Source organism: Talpa europaea, assembly GCF_964194135.1.
Source record: "Talpa europaea genome assembly, chromosome: 2".
Lineage (NCBI taxonomy): Eukaryota > Metazoa > Chordata > Mammalia > Eulipotyphla > Talpidae > Talpa > Talpa europaea.
The window spans coordinates 40,362,740-40,364,010 of record NC_140068.1 but is presented as its reverse complement, the minus strand read 5'-3'; the positions used below and the strand labels follow the sequence as shown (position 1 = coordinate 40,364,010).

The 1,271-nt window shown below is 45.6% G+C and overlaps 1 protein-coding gene across 1 annotated transcript; it reads right to left on the bottom strand.

Moving 5' to 3' along the window:
* Positions 1 to 467: 467 nt before the first annotated feature.
* Positions 468 to 770, bottom strand: LOC311167127 (10 kDa heat shock protein, mitochondrial-like; the record flags this gene model as incomplete). The annotated part of the gene is made up of 1 exon (XM_084227943.1): positions 468 to 770. One exon carries the CDS (start codon positions 768 to 770, stop codon positions 468 to 470), a length of 303 nt encoding a protein of 100 aa, XP_084084069.1.
* Positions 771 to 1,271: the final 501 nt, after the last annotated feature.

The window sequence follows — 1,271 nt, the reverse complement described above, 5'->3', positions numbered from 1 at the left end:
AGTGGTGTAAGGGGGTACCTCATTTTGGTTTTGAATTGCATTTCCCTGATTACAAGTGATGTTGAATATTTTTTCATATGTCTGTGGCCATTTGCATTTCCTCTTTGGAGAAGTGTCTTTTTAGCTCTTCTGCCCATTTTTTGAGTGGATTGTTTACTTTGTTTTTGCTGAGTTGTAGTCCACTGAGAGGTGCTTGCAGGCTGGGTGGGAGGTACTTCCCTGTTGAGCTGCTAGGTCCCTATGGGTGTGGTTTTTTTTTTTTTTTTTACCATTCATTTATATGCTTTTATTTGGAAATGTTTATGTAAGTACAGTGAAATTAAATTTTAGAGACACTGGATGTCATCACAGTTTGGATAGCATTAGTTTATTATAAAAGAGACACAAATTATTTACATGATGAAAGATTTCAGAACTTGAGTGGAATGGGCAGCTTCACATGATGCCATTTCAGTCTTGATTTCAGTCTACATACGTTCCAAGAATTTCACCATCTCTAAATAAGAAATAATCTTGTCATCTAGAACTACTTTGGTGCCTCCATATTCTGGGAGAAGAACTTTATCTCCAACTTTCACACTAACTGGTTGAATCTCTCCATGCTTTCCTTTAGAGCCTGATCCAACAGCTACTACTTTTGCTTGCAACACTTTTCCTTGAGAGTTTTCTGGAAGCATAATGCCTCCTTTGGTTACAGTTTCAGCTGCACTCCTTTCGACTAATACTCGGTCGAAGAGGGGAAGAAACTTTCTAAATGCCTGTCCTGCCATGACTCCGGCCGCAGCAGGCGCCCTGTTCTCCCGCCGCCGCAAAAAAGACAGACCCGCAGCCCAGCCCTCCCGACACATGAATGTGGGCAGAGGCCGCCCAACGCGCAGGCCCCCATGGGTGTGTTTTGGAAAAACACCTAGTTGTCTTCCTAGGGTCTGCTATCTCCCTTGGGTGTACTGAGGGAGGATAAAGAACGGGCACTGAGAGGCGAGGTATGAACCGTGGCATATCCAACAGTCTCTGACACTCTTCACAGCAGATGTGGGTATGGGAGGATCAACACCCTTTCTGGATCCCTGAGGTAGGTAGGCAAGTGTGGGGGTCCTGAGGCCACCTTCCACTTGAGGGCTTGGGATATCATGAGGACACTGATCTAGGGACCAGCCCTACAAGGTTCCAGCTGATGGCCCTCCCACTGGCAGGTGCAATCGGTTCAATGGTATGTACTTTCTGGAATAACCTCAGCTACAGCCTCCAGGTTTGGGTTGTAGGTGAGTGGT